Source organism: Phascolarctos cinereus, unplaced genomic scaffold, assembly GCF_003287225.1.
Source record: "Phascolarctos cinereus isolate Bilbo 61053 unplaced genomic scaffold, phaCin_HiC Scaffold_4;HRSCAF=312, whole genome shotgun sequence".
Lineage (NCBI taxonomy): Eukaryota > Metazoa > Chordata > Mammalia > Diprotodontia > Phascolarctidae > Phascolarctos > Phascolarctos cinereus.
Window position 1 is genome coordinate 119,372,937 of NW_027555847.1, and position 17,566 is coordinate 119,390,502.

At 34.9% G+C, this 17,566-nt stretch overlaps 1 protein-coding gene across 5 annotated transcripts in view; it reads right to left on the reverse strand.

Moving 5' to 3' along the window:
* RIC1 (RIC1 partner of RAB6A GEF complex) overlaps nt 1-17,566 on the reverse strand; it is a 148,082-nt gene that overhangs the window by 58,540 nt on the left and 71,976 nt on the right. For 4 of the 5 annotated variants that reach the window (XM_021006306.2, XM_021006305.2, XM_021006307.2 and 1 more), the window contains 3 exons: nt 14,762-14,869; nt 6,539-6,681; nt 5,672-5,808 (listed from right to left, as the gene is read on the reverse strand). In XM_021006306.2, the coding sequence (XP_020861965.1) occupies nt 5,672-5,808; nt 6,539-6,681; nt 14,762-14,869 (388 nt within the window). The remainder of the gene's footprint in view (nt 1-5,671; nt 5,809-6,538; nt 6,682-14,761; nt 14,870-17,566) is intronic. The other variant, XM_021006304.2, reaches the window with a different exon arrangement.

Genomic DNA, 17,566 nt, shown 5'->3' on the forward strand with positions numbered 1-17,566 from the left:
AGAAAAATTAATTCTAATACTATATAAACCTTTTACAAGAAATATGAAAAGACAACCTTCTAATCTCTTTACATGATACAACTATGGTCTTGATAATTAAACTAGGGAGAGACAACGCAGAAAAAGAAAAGTATAGACCATTATCCCTAATGAACATCAACACAAAATTTTAAAATAAAATATTGGCAAGTAAATTGCAACAACATGTAGAAAGATTGTACACTATGTTGGACTTACACCAGTCATACAGTGTTTGTTCAGTAAGAAATAATGTAAGTATAATAAACCATGTTAATAATATAAATAATTTTAAAACCATATGAATAGATGCTGAAAAGTCTCTTGACAAAATCCAACACATATTTTCATCTTAAAACTCCAATGGATCTTTCCTTAGTAAGTAATATCTAAGTTTAAAAGCAAACATTATACGTAATAGAGAAGAGCTTCAGGCCTTTTTATAAGACCAAGGGTAAAGCAAGGATGCCCATTATCATCATTGCTATTTAACATATTGGTAGCTGTAGCAATAACACAAGGAATGAGGTAACAAGCACAGGGAAAGAGGAAACAAAATTTCCACTTTTTGCAGATGATATAATGGTATACTTAGCAAATCCTATAGAGTCAACTAAAATTAACTGAAGCAATAACTTCAACAAAGTTGCAGGATTTAAAATAAATTCATATAAATTATTAACATTCCTGCATATTACCGAAAAACAAAAACAACAACATTCAGAAGAGTTAGAAAGAGAAATTCTGTTCAAAATAACTACTGACACTATAAAATATCTGGAAGTGTATCTACCAAGATTCACCCAGGAAGTATATGTAAATGCAACTATCAAACACTCTTCTGTAGAATTAAGACAGATCTAAATAGAGAAACATTAACTGCTCATGCATAGGCTGAGTTGATATAATAAAAATGACAACATTCTCTAAATCAATTTACTTGTTCAGTGCTGTACCAAACTACCAAAAGAACATTTTATTAAGGCAAGAAAAATAATAATAATGATGAAATTCACATGGAAAAATTGAAAAACAGAAAATCTCAAGAATGGGGCGGGGAGAAAGCAAAGGAAGGGAGTTTATCAGTATTAATCTTAAATAAAGTACTGAACCTGGAATGAAGATATGAATTCAAATTCAGCCTCAGGTATTTAATAACTAAATTTCTTTGAGCAAGTCACTTAATTTCTGTCTCTGAGTTTCCTGATTTGTAAAATAGGGATGATATTAGCACCTACCTCTCAAGACTGTTGTGATGATAAAATAATAGTTTTAAAGTGCTCTGCAAACATTACGATGTACACAAATGTCAGCTATTATTAAAAAAAAGAGAGTCTGATCATATTAGATATACAAGGAAGGAAGGAAAGAAGCATTTATTAAGTACCTACTATGTGCCACACACTGTTAAACCCTTTACAAATATTTTTCATTTGATCTTCACAACAACCTGGAAGACAGGTGCTATTATTATCCCTATTTTACAGTAGCCTTTTTTTTGATAAATCCCAAACCCCAAATTATTAAGGTGAAAAATTCATTATTTGACAAAAACTGCTGCAAAAATTGGACAGTAGTCTGACAAAAATTACATTTAGACCAAAACCCCACACCATACACCAAAAAAAATGGATATGTGATTTAGAAATAAAAGGTCACATAAACAAATTATAAGCAAGGAAAAATCTACCTCTCAGGTTGCTATAAAGTTCAAATGAGATAATAATGCCTTAGCATATAGTAACTAGCACATATGAGGCACTTAATGTTTTTTCCCCCTTCCTTGTATACCTAATCTGACTGAACTCTCTCAACAATAATAGCTAACATTTATGTAGTGCTTTCCAGATCTTGGATAGTGGAACTAATGGCTAAACAAGCAATAGAGGATCACTTAAGATAAAATGGGGAATTCTGATTATACAAAACTAAAGTTTTGTTTAATAAATAAATTTGATATTAAAATTAGAAGGGAAACAGGTAACTAGAAAAAATATAGTATCAAATTTCTCTGATAAAGGTGGTCTCATAAAACAAGATATTTAAAGAACTAATTCAAATTTATAAGGCTCAGAACCATTCCTCAATGGAGAAAAGGTCAAAGGATATGAATAGGTTGTACTCAAAGGAAGACATCTATAGCATCAACATTCATATGTAAAAATTCTCCTAATCACAAATATTAGAGAAGTTCTAGCTCACACCCATCAGACTGGCAAAGATAACAAAAGAGGAAAATGTGAAATGCTTAAGGGGCTGTGGGAAAACAGGTACGCTTGTATACTATTAACAGAGCTGTAAACTGGCACAACCATTCTGGAAAACAATTTGAAATTATGCTCCCAAAGTCACTAAACTGTGTATATACTCTGACCCAGCTATACTATTATTAGGTCTATGTTCCAAAGAAATCAAAGAAAGAGGAAGAGGACAGAGCAATAGTATAGTATAATATAATAAAGCAAAAATATTTATAGCAGCTATTTTCATGGTAGCTCAAAACCAGAAACTTAGGTGGTGAAAGGTTAGAAAAATGTGGCATATGATATAACAAAATATTATCATGTCATAAGAAATGGTAAGATGGCCAGTTTTAGAGCTAACCAGTAAACTCTTATGAACTGATGACAACTAAAATCAGAACTAGGAGAATAATCTATACAATAATAACATTATAGAGAACAATGACTATAAAGACTTTATTAGAACTCTGTTCAACATAATTATAATGAATGAAACAACCCACTTGGCCTTCTGACAGTGAAGTGCTAAACTTAAAATGCAGAAAAAGCAACACATTTTCTGATGTGGCCAATGTAGGAATTTGTTTTTACCAGACTACGTATGTATGTATTGAAAGCTTTATTTTTCATTTTTTCCCCTCTAATTTTGAGAAGAAAAAATAGAGAGTGTTATTTGTTGGGAAGGACAAATTATTAATGAAAAAAAGATAAGTAGCTGAAAAGGAGGTAAGAGTAACAATGTCATTAAAGTCACCACATTTTGAGAAACTTAGCACGAAAAAACAAGCCCATCTAACGCATTAATATTTTAATGTTTATTTTGCTACGTCTTTGTACATAACATTACATTTATTTTATTTTAAAAAATTAGTTTGTATTCAAATACATAATTCTTTTTCATAACAAAAAAAAAAGAAGTATCGAATGACATCTGCCCAAAGAACTCTGGGCCAGGCTATACATTTAGAGGATAAGGACTTTCATTTTTCCTCTTTGTTCCCTGCACTGGAGCACAATGTGCTGCATGTGATAGGTACTCAATAAATGTTTGTTGAATTGAAGACTGAACTGTACAAGTTCAATTGTGTGCAAATGATAAAATTAATTATGTCTTAAAATTTTTCCTAGTTTAGTTCTGCATAACCCTTGACTATAAGGCATTTCAAAGTGGAGTGTTCAAGTGCACTGTGCTATGACGGCAAGAGGCCTGGGGTTTGTTTCTAATAAGATATAATCTTGGATAAATCACTTAACATCTCTGAGAACTGGTTTTCTTAACTGTAAAATGAGGGGCTTAATCTCAAAAATGTCTAAAGGGCCCTTCCAAGCAATTAACTATGGTCCCATAAGAGAATTAGCTAATCATGTAGCCTCTGTTAAGAGTCAATGCCATCCAGTGACCTCCCAAACAGATTACTTCTGAGTAATTTTCAAATTAGCAGTATTCCTTGCTTGCAAAGTCAGTGACCCACACTCTGCCTCCTTTATTTTTTCATTTCATCTTCTGAATGACATTCACTTATTTCTAAAGGGCCATTTGTCTCATTAGAATTATTACAAGATTTTCCTCTCCAGTGTTCCAGCTCAAATACAGTTCCCTATGATCCCTGTTCCAAATGACTCCCACACTCCTACCTTCTCCACCTATCACACTGACTGTTACTCTTCCTTTACAGAAAAGTCCTAGAGTAGCTCTGGCCAGGACCAGTATCCTCTACCAGACCTTGCGTCCCTTACTGGCCATCACACATGCACTGTTATTCCTTCCTATGCCTTAATTCATTCCTCTACTTATAGAGACAAATGGGCTAATATTCCTTTTATTCCAGTTATCATGTTTATTTGATGACTTGGGTCTAAACTGTCCATCTTTGTTCTCCTCCCCAATCTAATAAATTATCTTCCTTTAGACAGATTCTGAAACCTCACTCCCTCAGTGAAGGTTTTTCTAACTAGAAAACAGGTAATGAATTTTCCTTGTCCCATTCTTTCTTAAGGGATGTTCATCTTCATTTACAAAGCTATATAATTATCCCTTTTTCTTATACATATAAATATATTAGGTAGCTCAATTGTTTGTTAGAGGCAGTTAGGTGATACAACAGATAAAGCACCGGAGTCAGGAAAACCTGAGCTCAAATATTACCTCAGACATTTCCAAGCTGTGTGACTCTGTACAAGTCACCTAACCTCTGCTTGTCTCAGTTTTTCCATCTATCAAATAGGGATAATAATAGCACTTACTTCCCAGAGTTGTTGTAAAGAACAAATGAGATATCTGTAAAGGATTCAGCACACTGTCTGGTACATAGTAGGTGTTTAATAAACACATGTTCCCTTCTCCCTCCCCCCCAGTTTAAAAAAATATATATCTATCTACCTTGGATCTTTCTTATATTAACCCCACCTAGGACACAAACCACATCTAAATAACAATTTATAGAGGCTAGGACAACACTACATTGAAAAAAGTGCTTAATTTTTTAAACAGTTATGAAAAATGTAAGTATATCTGATTTAATTATAATGAGGCACTGGAAGATAGATTTCCAGAGTTTATGTAATCCTAATGATAGTAATATACTTTATAAAAAATGCTGAGTACATATCATATTCAATAAGCATTTTAATGATAAAAATGTATTATTTTAACTGATGAGAGAAGATGAAATAACATCTAAAATCATCCTTTTGGTCAACAGTTTAGAATTGAATCTGCTGAACATATTTTAAAACATTTTTGAGAGTGCTGATAACTATAAAGTTCTACATGCTTTAAAAATGTTCATTCATTCAACAAGCATTCATTAAGTACAATACAGTTTGATATATTTGGTACTCAGTAAAATATAAGATATTCTTTTTCTTAATAATTTATAACCACAGTTTTATGTGGTGCCACTCTTACCTTTATATTTTTAAGCTTGAGTAGTAATTGGAAAATAGCTCATAATTTCTTCACTCATAAATATTCAGAGATATTAAATATCTACTTCACATAAATATGAACTTAACTGTATAGCGATCAGAAAAAAAATTCACTGAAACAATAGTACTTTGTAGAAGTATTTTAACCAAGGCTTTATTTTTCTATAAATACTTTAATAAAAATTCATAATTTCTAGTTTTCTGCTATTCTTTCCAATAGCTGAGGCCAGAAAAAATCATCCTTTTCCATTATGATTTATTGGAAGAAGTAACTAATCATAAGTGGATAATTTGATATTCTATTTGTAGAGTTCTAATTATAACTAAAATGCTTACTAGGTTCACTGAGCCTAAAATCATACACAAAGAAACAAAAACTTCATTTAAATATTAGGAGAAAAAAGAGTAGACATTTCATCCAAAAGGGAAAAATTAATAAAAAGAAAATGAAGTTCAGACTTCATGTAATAAATAAGCCATACCTCGGCAGTAAATTTGCTCGACATTGGTGTAATGAATCCAACTCTACCATCATTAAACACAACAGCAAATCCATCAAGTGTAGCACAATATTCCATATCTTTGACGTGCACATCTTCAAAGCCCAAGAATGAACCTGCTGATGAAAAAATATGGAAATGAGTATTCATAATGGTTAAACAATGCTCTCATAGTATTATTCGGAAGATCACTAGTTTCTTATATGCAATTGCATATTTAATAATGTAATAAAATTAACTAACTTCATTTTAAAGAACCAAATGATGGGGAAGTGGCTAAACAAACTGCGGTATTGGTTATAACGAAATATAACTGTGCCATAACAAATGATGAACAGGAAGAATTCAGAGATGCCTAGGAAGACTTACATGAACTAATGCAAAAAGTAAGCAGAACCAGGAAAACAGTACAAATAGTAACTGCAACCATCTTAATGGAAAGAACAAATAATGAAACTGTGTGTTTTCTAATTATAATGACCAAATGCCTTGAAGAAAAAGTAGAAAATACACCACTCTCTCTTCTTTGTAGAAATAAACTATGGGTATGGAACATTACATGTCTAGTGCAGTGTTATTTTTGCCATACTGCTTTTTCTGCCTCTTTTTTATTATTTGTTACAAAGGATGACACTGGGTAGATCTATGAAAAAAAGAATTAAAAGAAAAACCCCACCTTGAAACATATTTGATTAGTTATGTAAAAATATATTTATGAAATCATAAGGAAAACATTTTACAATCTGTTATTTGTAGGGGTTGTTTTATTACAATTAAATTTTTTTTTTTAAAAATCAACAATTTTTAAAAGCAGGTTCTTCTACTTCAAACAGAGAAAGGTATAACTACCTCGAGATGACTGCAAGTCTACCGAAAATGGTACTGTACAGAGATTGATGGCTTTCCTTCCATTTGTCATCCCTTCCCAGTGAATAAGATGAAGCAGCCCATCAGATGTAGCAACCAGAAGATCCTCTAGCATTGACTGCAAACTATAAGGGAAATAATAATTTAGATCAATGCTTTAAAAATTGTTAGCTCACTGAGATAATGTACAGGACTTCAAAAATTTTCATAAGCTTTCAATTTCATAAAGCAATTTACAGTCATAGCTCACCTATCTGGAACATAGCCAAGAACCAGAGTAGCCAAAATAAATGTTACAGTGTCCAAAGACTAGCTCATTTACTCTTATGTATATACAGGTTTTTAAAAAAATTTTAATTTAATTTTTATTTTTAGTTCTAAATTCTGTCCTTCCCTCCATTTCCTTCCCCACCCATTAAGAAGGTAAAAAATATGATACCCATTCATATCTATAGTTCTAACAAGTTTATCTGCTTTCCAAGCCTGTGGCAAATTCAGACATAGCAAATAAAGATGCATTGCTAGAGGCAAGTACAGAGGCAAAAATGAGGACTGGCTGCATAAAGGGTAATAAAGAGACCCAAAAAAGCCACAACTGATAGCAGAAGAAGTTACTTAAAAAATACTACAGTCTAACATAAAGGCAAATAGTCCTTAGCTACAGTGCAATGCAATGGAAAGAGACAGCAGGGTTCAAACTCCAGCTCTTCTGTGGTTGGGTTGGACAAATCACTTCCCTCAGTTTCCCTATCTATAAAATGATGAAGCTAGACCAGAATACGAGCACAGATCTGCCCTTCCTAGATGTGCGCTCCTCAAGGGCAGGGGCTGTCTTTTGCCTTTCTTTGTATCACCACTGCTTAACACAGTGTCTGGCATGTAGTGGGTGATCAATACACGTTTACTGACAGACTGAGATCTAGAGCTAAAAGGGAGGGACCTAAAAAGTCATTTACCCCAACTTTCTCATTTTACAGTTGAGGAAACTGAGGTCCAGAAAAGTTAAGTAAACTGTCTAAAGTCACACAGATAGTAAAAGACAAAGCTGGGATTCAAACTCAAGTCCTATGACTCCAAGTTCAGTTCCAAAGATTCCATCTAGTTGCCTTCCCTCGCTCCGCCCAGAACTCACAAGGATGGTATTGGGGGAGTTTCAACAGAGAAGCCGGTGGCAACTGAACCGCTGAACCGCTGCGTATTGCAGAGGAGGGAAAGTCACAACTTGAAAAGAAAGAAAATACGAAGTCTTCAGGCTTTAAGACTGTGTAATTTAAAATTCAAATGGTCACCAGCACAAACTACTTTATTACAATTCATGCTGGTGAAGAAGAATCTGTATATCTGAGTATTTAAAAGTCCCCCTCATAAAAACGAGCCACTGGTTCTACCTACTTATCAGTCCAACATAGACAAAAAAGCCTCTTTTTAATGCACTATTTTGAATAGTGGCCCTTTGCTATTTTATATGGATTCTCTCTCTCTCTCTCTCTGTATATACACACACAAACGCATACATTCAAGCATGATATGGACAAGTATTAAAATTTGGGATGATAAAAAAAAATCAGATCTTTTTTTTTAAAAGTATAGTCCAACTGTAAATCTTATTAGCTTATTAACCTCAACAATCACTGATAGCATCACTGTATCATAACATAATCAATGACATTCATAATAATGCCTGAATCATTAAGAAAAAGTTTAATTTTTTCCAGTGCTGTTTGTTAAAGAAGTCAAGGAAGTATGCAGTACCTTTTAAGAAGATTTCCATCTAAAATGGCTATTACAATGGATTAGTGATCTCACAGATTTTGATCAGGATCCATAGGATCCACAGCTGTGGTCTATGAACTTAGACGAGGAAAAAACAAACTATATCTTTATCTCACTAGTATTTGATTTCCTTCGTGATCCTTTGTATTTAAAAATATAATACTGAGAAGGGACAGGCTTCAATCAGACTACCAAATTATCTGTTAACACATAAAAGGGTTAAGAAACCCTCATCTAAACCATTTTAAATTTGAGGAAACTGAGAAGAGGGCTGGAAGTCACACACATCATTCAGGATTTGAACCCAGGTGATTATAATGCAAAATGGAATTTTGGGGACCTTTAAGCCTGGAAGCTGTGAGAATCTCTTTTACTGTTAAGGTATGTAGAGTCTAATGTGCCTATTTGTTTTGAAAAGATTTTCTGTTTTGTATGTATACATGTTTTCCTCAGTAGAATGTGAGCTACTTGAAAGAAGTGGCTACTGCAGTTTTTGTCTTCTGCATTCCTAGTACTTAACACAGTCACCGGCACATAGCAGACTACTTGTTGAATGAAAGAATGTTTGTTACCTTAACCTAAAAGAGAACATCAATTAGCCTTCCAAGTAGAATGAAAACTGTGCTCACTCAGTTTGATTCACTTAGAGTTCATTAAGTGCCTTTGGCTTTCATTTTATTTGTTTGTTATTATTCTTTGTAGTATGGAATATAGAATAGTAGTTCATGAATCTACAAGTTAAACTTACCTAATTTTTTTTTCAAAGTTGTCTGAATCAACTCCCAATTTCCTTGAAAGAAAACTAAACAGAGACAACTGTCTTTGTATAAAGATTCGGCCTTCAGAAAAGCACTGGGTTTGTGTGTGTATGTCAGTCAATAGGCATTTCCTAAATGTCTACCATGCCAAAAGTGCGGGGGCGAGGGTCTGGTTGAAGGTGAGAAGATAAAAGGTTTGAAAAAGGTGCTGTGGAAATAAGAAAATAAGAACTTCTGAGACACAGTGAGACAATAAATAGTCTCTCGTGTGTGTGTGTGTGTGTGTGTGTGTGTGTGTGTGTGTGTGTGTGTGTAACAAATACTTTTTCTTGGTCTCTAAACCAATAGAGTGCAGTTGGCATTATTTGCAGAACAAAGCTTACACTACTTTCTTGCAATAAATTTTGTATATACATACCTAAAATTGGCTATGGCATAAAGCTATACCTTTCCCTAATAAGTGCTATCACTTTTAACAGTTTGGCAAACCTCCATATACTGTGGATTTATTAAGCTGTATTTTCTCTCCTAAAAATGGTCATACAGATGTTAAGATGTAAATGCAACTTCCATGGCAGTTACTTAAAGATTCTGGTAGATGGACAACTCATTTAACTTAATCATGGTTTTAAAAGAGTCAGCAAATTAATTAGCACAAAAGTAGATCTTGCTTTTTTTTTTTGGCGAGGCAACTGGGTTTAAGTGACTTGCTCAGGGTCACACAGTCAAGTGTCTAAGAAAACATTTGAACTCAAGTCCTCCTGATTCCAGAGCCAGTGCTCTAACCATTGTACCACTTAGCTTCCCCTGGGTCTTGCTATCTTAGGAAAACAGTAGGAATAATTTGTGCCACAGAACAAATGTTTCTGTTGCCAGACTGGGAAATTATAGTCATATCAGTGTATTATATAATTTTTCAATTCCATTTTCTATTTTAAGAGTACACATGGGTAATAGTTAATTGCTAGTATGTTTTCTTTAAAATATACAGAGTCACTATTCTTCTCATCTACAATTAAGCACTGGTTTTCAACAAAGAATGAAATACAAGCCAACAAACAAAATGATTCTCTATGGAAAGTATGTGTTCTGCTAGAATCTCAAATATGTTTGTGGCAGTACAGACTATTTACACTGTGTCATTAGGATATGAAATAATAATTATTCCCTTTTCCTTCATTACACATTTTGCTCTTATAGCATCACATACGATTGCTAAGCATTGTAAATTTTTTTTTAAAGCAGCACTGCTGATTTATGCACTACTGATTTATGGGAGGTGGGGTCAGGGAAGAGGTGGGTAGAGGGTCAAGTTCTAATTTGGATTTCATTGTTCTGGCCAACTCCTGGTAAGGAAACTGTAATAAGTAGATCAGAAATTGTTTTGCAACATGTAGTTTTAGAGAGTTGTTAGGGGCACTGAGAAAATAAGAGACTGATGCAGGGTCACACAGCCAACATGTGCCAGAAGTGGGACATGAACTCCCTGACTCATGGATGGCTATCTATGCACAACGCATATTATCAGTTATTTAATGTCATAAAACTAACAATTAAAGTAAAACGAAAAATGAACTCTTCCAAGATAGTTAAGCAACAAAATGAGCAGTAGTCTACATTACTAACATCACTATTATTTCTAATAGAGGCAGCATGATAAAAATGGATAGAAAGGTAGTCTTGAAGCTAGAAAGACCTGAGTTCACATTCTGCCCCATGCTCAATGTGTGACTCTGGGGAAGGCAGTGAACTGTTCAGTGCACTAGGGAACTTTCTAATACTGCAGTTGCAAAGGTGCTTTTAACAGAGTTCTATATCCTAATAAAATCACAGCTCTAGTCCCTACCACTATTATTTCTAACATTCTCAGTATTTCAGTGGCAAGTAACGAGCTCATGCAATCTTTACCATGATGAAGACAGGCTTTTGTCCTCCCTATCTCTACCTCCCCATCTCACTATAACACTGGAATGGTGTTCTAGTGAATTGGGAAAGGTTAATTCTTTCATTTTTGGCTAGGCAATGGGGTTAAGTGACTCACCCAGATCACACAGCTAGTAAGCATTATGTGTCTGAGGGTGGATTTGAACTGAGGTCCTCCTGAATCCAGGGCTGAATTCACTGTGCCACCTCACTGCCCCAAGTTTAATTCTTGATCCCTATTTCTTCCTTCCTTAGCAACATATTTTGCTGCCACCAAGTGGCAGTAGGTATGAGGCTGACAAATTCAACATTATCTTAAGTATCCAAATGTCACAAAGTAAAGTGCTAGGAATACAATGACAAAAGGGGAGAAGCATATATTCTAAAAGGAAGAACTGGATACATACACAAATATATATGGTAAGGAAGAAAACGATAGCCCAAAAGAAGAAGCAAAGTGTTATGAGAAATTTGAAGATTTAGAAATGACTTTTATCTGGGATGATTAGGAAAGGCTTTAAGTAGGAAGTAGCACCTAAGCTGCACTTTGTAAGATGGGAGAGACTTTGACAGATGGAAATAGAGGGGAAAGTCTACTGCCAAGTGTAGAGTCATGCTCAAAGGCATGAGGAAAGAGGACAAAAATGGGAAAGGTGTCAAGATAATAGAAAGTAGCTGAATGTATAATATGGGAAATGAGATAGATAAGGTATTGTGGCAGGTACTGTGGATCCATATTATGACAAGTCCAGTGAAGAGAAAGAAAATATAAAAATAGTAGAAAAAACTAATGCTATTTCTTAAAGGAATTTTTAAAAATCTGTTAATAATATCCTAAAAATCTATTACAAATGTAAGCATATATAATATGTAAATATAAACAACAAATCAATGTCATAAGAAATAATACATGCAGAGAAAAACTAAAAGTACAGATACCATAAAGTACATCTCTATCATATTCCACTCAACAATCAACCAACCAAACAAGTATTTAATTAAGGATTAATTTATTAGCTTACTACCCAGCACTGTGCTAAGCCATAGAGGAAAAGCAAAAATAATCCCTGCCTTCAAGGAAGTTACATTCTAATGGAGCAGATATAAATAGGTACAGCCTCCAGGAGGAAGCTATTACTGGCAAATAGTAAGCACTTAATAAATGCTTATTGATTGATTAGTTGAGCTAAGTCTTGAAGGAAGTCAGAGATTATAAGAGGCAGAGGTAAGGAAGGCCAATATTACAGATGTAGGGAATGGTCACTACAAAGACACAGGTGGGAGATGGAATCTTGTGTCAGAAGATCAGCAAGTAGTCCAATATGGTTGGAACATACAGTGTGTGGAGGGGTATGTGATATAAGAAGACTGGAAAGAAACAAAGGGGCCAGGATGGGAAGAGCTTTAAATGTCAAACAAAAGATTTTATATTTGCTCCTGGAGGTAAGAGAGAGCTGCTGAAGTTTACTAAGTAGGGTGATCAGACCTATGCTTTGGGAAAATCACTTTGGCAGAAGGATGGAAAATATACTGGAGTGGGGAGAGATGAGACAGGGAGACCAATCAGAAGATTAATGCAATAGTCCAGGTAAGAGACAATGAAAATCTAAAAATTGGGGTGGTGGGTGTGTGAGTACGGAAGAAGGGACATGCATGACAGATGCTACAAAGATAGAAACAAGCTTGGGCAACTGATTGGATATGTGGAGTGAGGTTAAGGAGTTAAGAATGACACAAAGGTTGTGAATACGGGTAAGTAGGACAGTGGTGCCCTTCATAGTAAAATGGAAGTTCAGAAGAAACTTAGAAGGAGTGGTAAGACAGGTAGGAGGTTAACAAAGAGAAAGTAGTCACAAATAGTCAAAGAAGAGAAAGTATACAGAGGGAGAAGTCAAAATGCTACAGAGAAGTCAAGAAGGATGAAAATGAAGAAATGGCCATTCAGTTTGTCAATTAAGAAATCACTGATAACTTTGGAAAGAGCAAACTTAATTGAATGATGAAGTTGGAAGTCAGAAAACAGAAAGTTTAGAAGTGAGAGAAAAAGCAGAAGTACTGAGTATATGGTGGTTTTTCCCAAGCAGCTTAGCAAAAATTGGAATGAGAGTTGGAAGGATAGTTAATGAAGATTGTAGATCAAGTGAGGGAAAAGAGACAGACATATGAATGTAGGCAAAAAGGAAGGAGCCAGAAGACAGGGAGAGCTTGAAGCTTTGAGAGAAGCAGGGATAATAGTGAGGGAAATCAGCTAGGATAGTACGGGTAAGTGGGATAGAGAATACATGAGAGAAATAGAAGACCTGCCTTGCTGTAGGGAGAATCCAGTTGAGACCAGATAACATATTTCTAGCAGACCACAACCAGCAGTTTCATGACTTTCTCCAGCTCCATTCAGCAGCAAGTGAGTAAAAGTGAAGGAGGCAGATGGTGAGAGTAATCTAGCACTCAAGTTTGGCAAAACACAATCAGATGACTGGACAAGCAGAAAAGGAATCTGAACACTGGGGATATATACAACTGAACTAGCTCATCAAAGAAAGGGTGAAGATTGGGAGAGGAGGAAGAGAGTATGTGTATATATGTGGGTGTATACATACATATATACACATATGTATGCATATGTATATATATTAGGAAAAGATATGATAAAAGATTACAAGCAGATAAAGGAATTTAACAGCACACAGAATGAACCACTTGTAGGTAATGGCAAGATCAATGGTACGACCACCCTTTATGTAGCTGAAGTGCAATAAAAACAGAGGTCTAAAACTTAGATCTTTTCCTTACCAGGTTCAGTAAAAGTGAGTTTAGCTTGAGTTCACTGGAAATCCATTCTAACTCAAGTATTCTTTCATAGAGAAAATCCATTAGCCCTTTTAATGGGAAGCAGCATGCTGTACTCTCTTCAATCCACCAGCCATTCCTTCCTATCCATATTCCTGTGTAAGTGAAGGATTTCTCCACACCCATCTCCACTTTCCTCCCCCTACTGCTATGACTTGGTGTTCTCATTCCTCTTGATTTCTTTTTCTTTCTTTTAATTTTTTCCCCCTGAGAAAAGGATAAAATCAAAGCACCACAACGTTTTCTCCTCAATTCCCCATTTTTTCTTCTGGACAACTAAAGCAGCAAGTAATAAATGATACACAACATTGGTATTATAACCTGTTGTTTCATTATGTAGATAGAATATATGGGAATAAGTTCTGGCTTTTGTCCATTCCACAATAGCTCTGACTTCACAAAATGAGAGAAATTGTCACTTTATGGTTTGCCAAATACAATTGGATAGTACCTACCAAATCAAAATCTTATAATTGGCCAAAGTAGCATCTGGAAAATTTAAATATCTTTAAATGCCTAAATGAAAACCACAACTCAATTATTTAAGGATTTGATGAAAACTATGTGGATATGACTTACTTAATGTAGATTCTAAGGTAAACTCAAAAGACTCTCTTCAAATAATTTATATTGTACAAAGACACCACTGGTAAAACATAAAAGCATTAATCAAGTGTGTGACTGTGATATCTTAGTCAACTTATTTAAAGGCATAAAAACAAAGCTGTGATAAGATTATAGGATTTCCCCCACCAAAAATAATAAATACAAGTTTTGCTGGTTCAATTCTCTGACCTGTCCTTTCATATGCCCATTTTATATCTGTGAGTAGCCAACCACTCTGTGCTGTAATAAAGGGCCCAGGAGATAACAAAATGTTGAACCTAACAGAGATATGGCATACCTAATAATAGGTGCTTGTAAATCCAGTACTTTTTTCATCTCCAAATGCAATGATGGAGCATATTGTTCTTCCTTAAAATGAGGTGTTCCCTTTACTTGTGGACTTCCTCTAAAAGAAACAGTAAAGACATATGATGAGAATAATCTCTTATTTTACACATTCTCTCTCTCTTCCCCACCTCAACCTCCTCTTCCTCTCCGCTTCATAATTTTAAAACCTAAAAATGCTCCAAATACAATCTCACACATTTTGATACAATATATTAAAAAATATGAACTTACAAAAAAGTTTTGTCCGTGGTCTTCTTTTCGCTTTAAACCCTCTCCCTTGGCAATCTTACTTACCATCTTGGCATTTCTATGCCCTACATAAATGTGCATCCATTGAACCAGACAACTAACTGTTGTCAGACTAATTCATACTGACAATCAGAAAATATGTAGACAGTGCCAGTGCTGACAATACTGTAAACCAACCAACATTTAACTGAACGTTTATTCAGGTACTGTCATTACATCAAAATTGTGCAAAGTAACAAAAAAAAAATGTTAACAGTGTGAATACGATGACAAATGATCCCAAAATACTTTATATCTGAAAGCTGCATTCATGAACATGAAATTATAATTATTCAGTAAGTTCTTAAATTTGAAATGCTGGTGAGTTTGGGATATGTATATGCCAAAAATTTACCTTCTGATGTTTGTCCAATCTTGTGGTATATTCAAAAATCTTTATTTTTAATATTTTAATTTATTTTCAATTAAAAAAATATTTTTCTATCTTTCCTAACTATACCCTTGTAAAGAAAATCATAGTTAATGAGAGCAAATTTCATCATTGTTCATAATGGAAAAATAGTCTCAATCTGTATCCTCAGTCTATAGCGTTTCTTTAGAGGTGGGCACAGCATCCTTCATCATAGGTCCTCCAGAAGAATGGTTGGTCATTTTATTGAGCTTAAATCTTTCAAAGTTGCTTTTATAGTGGGGTTTTTTTTTTGGTATAAATTGTTCCTCTGGTTCTGGCTCACCTCAGTCTGCATCAGCTCAAACAAGTTTTTCCATGTTTCTCTGAAACCTTTCCCCCTTACAATTCTTATGTCACAGTGCCCCAGTACATACCATAATTTGTTCAGTCATTCCCCCACTTAATCAAAACCCTTTAGCTTTCAGTTTGGGTTTTTTTTTTTAAACAAAAAAAGCTACCATAAATATTTCTGCTTCAAGGATACAGGCTTAGTATTGGTATCACTGGATCAACCCTTTTTTATTTGTCTTGGATATGAGAACCCTTACCAGAGAAACTTGCTACAAAGACTTTTTCCAAGTTAACTGTCTTCTAAATTTTAGCTGCACTGGCTTTAAAGTATTCATTGTATCTTGGGCGATCACTTTCTATTCCTTGTATCATGAAATCTTTTCCTATCCATCTTCTTCCTGTGGGTTGCAACTCCTGACTCTCTAAGCTTTCTCTACCATGCCTCCCTGACGGTTACCTTCATCTCCACCCCTCCTTTTTCAGCTTCTTTTTAAGTGTTATCTTGCAACAGAAAGTAAGCTCCATTAAGGCAGGGAGTGTATCTTTTTCTCTTTGTATTTTTATTCCCAGCACTTAGCACAGGTCTGAAACATAATAAGCCTTAGTAAATGCTTGTTAACTTTACTTGTAATCCCCACCTCTCTATTTTTAAAAAATTAAGAGAAACTATTTGCTCTCCCTCTCACCTCCCATTCCATTGGGGAAAAAAAAAAAGAAATTGCTTATAACAAGTAGGCATAGAAGAGCGATAAGGAATGGGAAAAGATTAAGAATTTATATAGCACCTACTATGTTCCAAGTACCATAAGCATTTCTTTTTTAAACAAATACACATATTATCTCATTTCATCCTCACAAAAACCCTGCAAGGCAGGAACTATCATTATCGCTATTTTACAATTGAGGAAACAGAGGCAAACAGAAGTTAAATGACTTGCCCAATGTCTGAAGCTGATTTGAACTCAGATTTTCCTGACTCCAGGTTCAACTCTCTACTTTGTCACAGTCAAGTAAAACAAATCCCCTAAATGGTTGTATATAAAATATATGTCTCATTTTTGCACCTGAAATCCATCACCATTTTGAATTATATAATGGGCTGCATCACCAGAGCTCTTGACTCATAAATGGTCTTTGTTCGATCATGTCTCTTACAATTTCCTCTGACAGCCTCAGACTCACAACCTAAGCTTATTATCTATCACCTTCCATAGCCAATCTGTCACCAAGACCAACTGATTTCACCTTTGCAACATCTCTCTAACACGTTTCCTTTTCTCCTCTGACACTGCCACCATCCTGGTACAGACCCTCATCACCTCACCCCTAGACTATTGGAATAGCCTATTGGGTGGTCTGCCTGCCTCAAATCTCTCCATTCAGCTACTCAAGTGATTTTCTTAAAGCACATATCTAATCATGTCATGCCCTACTACCTCCAGGATCAAATACAAAATCTTCTGTTATTCAAAGTCTTTTATAATCTAACATCTCTTTCCCTTCCTTTCCAGTCTTCTTACACCTTATTCCCCCACCACACAATCTTCAATCCAGTGACACTGCTCTCTTTGCTGTTCCGTGAACAAGACACTGCATCTTTCAGCTCTGGGCATTTTTCTGGCTAGCCCCATGCCTAGAAAACTCTCTTTCCTCAACTCCACCCACTGGTTTTCTAGGCTTCCTTACGCTATTGTTGTCCAATTGTTTTCAGTCTTGACTGACTCTTCCTGACCCCATATGGGGTTTTCTTGGCAAAGATACTGA